At 50.9% G+C, this 4,528-nt stretch overlaps 1 protein-coding gene across 1 annotated transcript in view; it reads left to right on the forward strand.

Annotated features, from left to right (window-relative positions):
• Positions 1-4,528, forward strand: part of ATP13A1 (ATPase 13A1) — a gene marked incomplete in the record, with an annotated part of 31,758 nt that overhangs the window by 277 nt on the left and 26,953 nt on the right. Inside the window, 3 exon segments of the mRNA XM_014587304.2 lie at positions 1-146; positions 2,742-2,831; positions 2,939-3,129. Of these exon segments, the coding sequence (XP_014442790.1) occupies positions 1-146; positions 2,742-2,831; positions 2,939-3,129 (427 nt within the window).

A 4,528-nucleotide genomic window follows, 5' to 3' on the forward strand; every position in this document is an offset into this window, starting at 1 on the left:
CCGGCTGCTGGGGTTGGGGCAGCAGCTGGGCTCAGATACCTGAAGCCGCGCTGCTCGTGCTCGCCACCATCTGCCTCGCTCACGCGCTCACCGTTCTCTCGGGGCATTGGTCTGTGCACGCGCACTGCGCGCTCACCTGCACCCCGGTAAGTGCGTGCTCAGGAGCCCGACCCCCCGACACTGTGGCCTCCTGGTGGGGCCCAGCTGCAGCCTCAGCCGCCTTGTCTATGACTTGCTGGCCCGGGCGCCCTATCTTTTGGGACCTGGGTACCCTGAAGGCGCCTTGTCTACCCTTGGGGAGTAGGCTGAATTCTGATCCCGGTGCTGATTTGCTGTGTGGCCCTTGGTGTGGAATTCCTCCCTGATGTGGTCATTCAGATTTCAGAAGGTAATTTCCGTGAACGATTTAGCATAGGACCTAGCATCTGTCGCTTTTCGGTAGTGTTAGCTTCTGTACTAGGAGAATGCTGCGCTGGTTCCCTGGAAACAGTCCTGTCTGTCTGCTTCAACTTCGGTTTTTAGAGTGTGAGGCTAGACCTTCGGGCTGAGTTTTCGCTATCTGTGGAGTTTGAGCTCAGGACCAAGTCCTCTTCAGCGCTCAGCAACCTTCTATTGCTACAACCAATGAGAGCATGAAATACAGTTAATCACCTTGTTTAAGAGGAGCAGAAACTATTTGTGAGCGAGGGACATAACACTTCGGAGTCTCAGTATGTCTATATGAAAGGTGATGAAGACCGCTTGGAACAATAGCAAGGGAATTGGGAGTGAGTGAATACCAACATAGAACAGTTGCCATCTGACTATACCACCGTCCTCTGGACTTAACCTCAGGTGACCCTGACAGCATTTGAGCCATGGGCACTAAGATCAGCCAGCAAACCCCCTCTCTCATCCCAGGTGTGTGTTTGCCTTGAGAAGGGAAAGGGGCCAGCCATCAAGGGCTGCAGAAGAGACAGAAGCCCTAGGGACCAGCAGTTAGCGTAATGGCTATGTCGCTGGACTCCCATGTAGTCGACCACGGTTCAAGTCCTGGACCCGGTGGCTTAAACTCATGCCGGCACATGTACGTGTGTGCCCAAGATCCTGAGAGGAGAATGGAGGAGAAGGGATTGCGGCGTGGCCATCCTCCTGGGGGGTGATTTCTTACTTTCTGTCTCCCTATCTCGGTCTGTCTGGCGAGCGCACATGCCCTATAGCAAAAACCTCTAAATAAAATTAAAAAAAAAGAAGAAGAAGAAGAGACAGAAGCCCTGGTGTTTGCTTCCAAATATGGATTGAATTCTCATGCTCCTCTCTGGAGAGAGCCAATCCACACTCCCTTCCGATAAGACTTATCCCTGGAGAGGACTCAAACTTCTGAGCTGGGTGGTTTGCATTGGAGATCTCAGGCAGGGGTGCTTCAGCTCTTTTGAGTTTCAGTTTCCTCCTCCTGTAAAGTGAGACCGGTAACACCTACCCCGGGGGTGCCGTTGTGAAAAGAAGCTGAGATGGTATCTACCAAGCGCCAGCCATGGGGCCCCCACCATGTCACCCCTTGTACTTTTCTTCCATGGCGTTATCGGCATTCGTATTTGTGTGTATGTCATTATTTTCTGCCTGCTCCAGTAACCCATGAGTTCCCCCAAGGGCTAGCACTTTGTTTCTCAGGGTCACCACAATGCTCTGCTCAACCCCCCAGTGTGTCTCAGTCTAGCAGCACCGAATGCAACTCCCAGGCTCAGAGAGGTGCTCAATGAACTCCATTCATTCCCTACTGTGTCATGGGTGCTGGGGAAAACAGTAGTGAACAAAACGGGCAAAGCTCCCTGCCTTCCTGACGTTAGTGGGCAACAGAGCTTATCCTCAGCACTTAATGTTGAAGAGAGGGAAGGTCAGGACAAGGAGGGAATGTTGCCCAGGAACTGTAGATGGGGGCTGCTGAGAAGGGCTCCCGATTAGGTGACTTTTTTTTTTTCCTTTTTTTTTTCAAGAGAGGTTTGGGGGGTTTTTTGTTTGTTTGTTTGTTTGTTTTTTGCTACAGGGCACATGCACTTGCCAGACAGAGAGACAGAAAACGAGAAATCATCCCCCAGGGGGGATGGCCACGCCTCAATCCCTTCCCTTCTCCTCCATTCTCCTCTCGGGATCTTGGGCACACACGCACACGTGCCCGGTGTGAGTTTAAGCCACTGGATCCAGGACTCGAACTGCAGTCGACTACATGGGAGTTCAGCAATATAGACATTATGCTAACTGCTGGTGCCCGGATTAAGTGATATTTGAGGAAAGGCCTGAGGGCCACAAGGGAGCTGGCTGTGTAAATGCGAATTCCAGGCAGTGAAAACAGCACATGCAGAGGCCCTTGGCTGAGGCATGGATGAGCCTCAAGATTGAGGGTCCTGTACGAGAATGGCAGGAGGGAGAGGCAGAGTGGGGAGCTGCAGGAGGTCGGGTGAACTTCGTGATGGGGTGTGGCTTGTGTGAATCGAAGGCAAATGGGTTCCTGGTTATAGTCTTCCTCTTGAACCCTGGACATGGGGTGCTGCCTGTGGCCCCAGCTTTACTACATGGGACCAGAGACCCAGCAAGGTTGTGTCCCTTGTCTCCATGACAGACAGGGGAGTGGTCAATCCAGCCCTGGTGTCCAGCGGCATGTTCTAGAACATGCCCTTGGAGCTGCCGTGCCCACAACCTCTCCAGCAGAGGCCATGGGACCATGAGCTGCGAAGGGCTCAGCAGCAATGCTTTGCCTCTGGCAGGAATACAACCCCAGCAAAGCGACCTTCGTGAAGGTGGTCCCGACCCCCAACAATGGCTCCACCGAGCTCGTGGCCCTGCACCGTGACCAGGTAGGGACTGTCTGCTGGGCTGCTCAGTGCAAGGGCTTGGGTGGGAGGCCCAGGTGCTGGCATCCCCAGGTCAGGCGCCTCTGCTGCAAACACACCATCTACCACAGGGTGAAGATGGCCTTGAGGTGCTGTCCTTTGAGTTCCAGAAGATCAAGTATTCTTACGACGCCCTGGAGAAGAAGCAGTTCGTCCCTGTGGCCTTTCCTGTTGGAAATGCATTCTCCTACTATCAGGGCAACAGAGGGTTTCAGGAAGACTCGGAGATCCGAGCAGCCGAGAAGAAATTTGGGAGCAACAAGTGAGTTCCCAGCTTCCCTGTGACTCCTTTTGTGTTTCTGCCCCACCTCTGTCCCCAATTCAGAGGGCCTGGGAAGGGAGATGGAGGAATCTACCTTTTTAGCCGAACATGGCACCCTCTGACAAACACACTCTGGTCTAGTCTCCCCAGACCTTGCCTGCTGAGGATAGGAAGCCCCAGAGAGCCTGTAGCGCAGACTTGCAGTGTGAGACCATGAGTGGGTGGCTCCTAGGACCCTGACCTAGACTTGATAGTGGGTATTCATTCTTCTTCTGTTACTAATGTAATTCTTCTGCTTTTCTGTCTTTTTTTGAAGAAGAAGAAGTTTTAGCTATAGGACATGTGCACTTGCCAGAAAGACAGAGAGAGAGAGACGACAGAAAGTGAGAAATCACCCCCCAAGTGGGATGGCCATGCTGTAATTCCTTCTTCTCCATTCTCCTCTTGGGATCCTGGGCACGCACATACACATGCCCAGTGTGAGTTTAAGCCACCGGGTCCAGGACTTGAACTGCTGTCGGCTACGTGAAAGTTCAGCGACATAGCCATTACACTAACTGCTGGTCCCCTTTCAGAATTTTTTTAAGAATTGCTTACTGGGGCTGGCAGGTGGTTGGGGGTGCTGGACTCCCACATGGCCAACCGTGGTTCGGGTCCCAGACCTGGTGGTTTGCTTTCTCGCTTTCTCTCTCTCTCTCTCTCTCTCTCTCTTTTTTCTCACTCTGTCTCTCTATAGGTCTGGTTTCTTCCAAGGTCTCTCTCTTTGGGTTGCAGTTGTCCAACTTCTCCTTATGTCTTTTCATGGTCTTTTCTCTGTATACGCCTTTGTCCAAATTTCCTCCTCTTACAAATATACCGGTCTTACTGGATTAGAGCCCAGCCTGATTATCTCATTTGAATTTACTTATTTCTTTAAAGATCCTATTTCTAAATATGGCCACATTCTGACATGATGGGGATTAGGAATTCAACATATGTATTTGGGGGGAACAACTCAGCCTATAACAGTGGCTTCAATGAATATCATACAAAAGATCAGGACAGAATGCTTCCAAAATGCAGGAGATTTACCAGACTTAAGGCAGATAAATTTAGAGAAAGGAATAAGACTAGAAACTTCAAACTGGAAAAAAAAAAACTAAAATAAAAAAATCTTTAAAAAAAAAAAAAAAAAGAATTACTTATTTTGGCCAGCAGGTGGCTTAGTGGTTGTGGTGCCGGACTCTTAGACGCTCGACCGTGGTTCAAGTCCTGAACTAATTGGTGCTTGAAAGTCACTCCAGGCACTTGTGAGTGCATGCCCAAAATCCCAACAGAAGAATGAAGAAGGGATTGTGGCATGGCCATCCCTTGGGGGAGGGGGGGTTTCTCACTTTCTCTCTCTGTCCCTCTGGCAAGT

The sequence above is a fragment of the Tupaia chinensis genome, unplaced genomic scaffold (genome assembly GCF_000334495.1).
Source record: "Tupaia chinensis unplaced genomic scaffold, TupChi_1.0 Scaffold000201_1, whole genome shotgun sequence".
Taxonomy (NCBI): domain Eukaryota; kingdom Metazoa; phylum Chordata; class Mammalia; order Scandentia; family Tupaiidae; genus Tupaia; species Tupaia belangeri.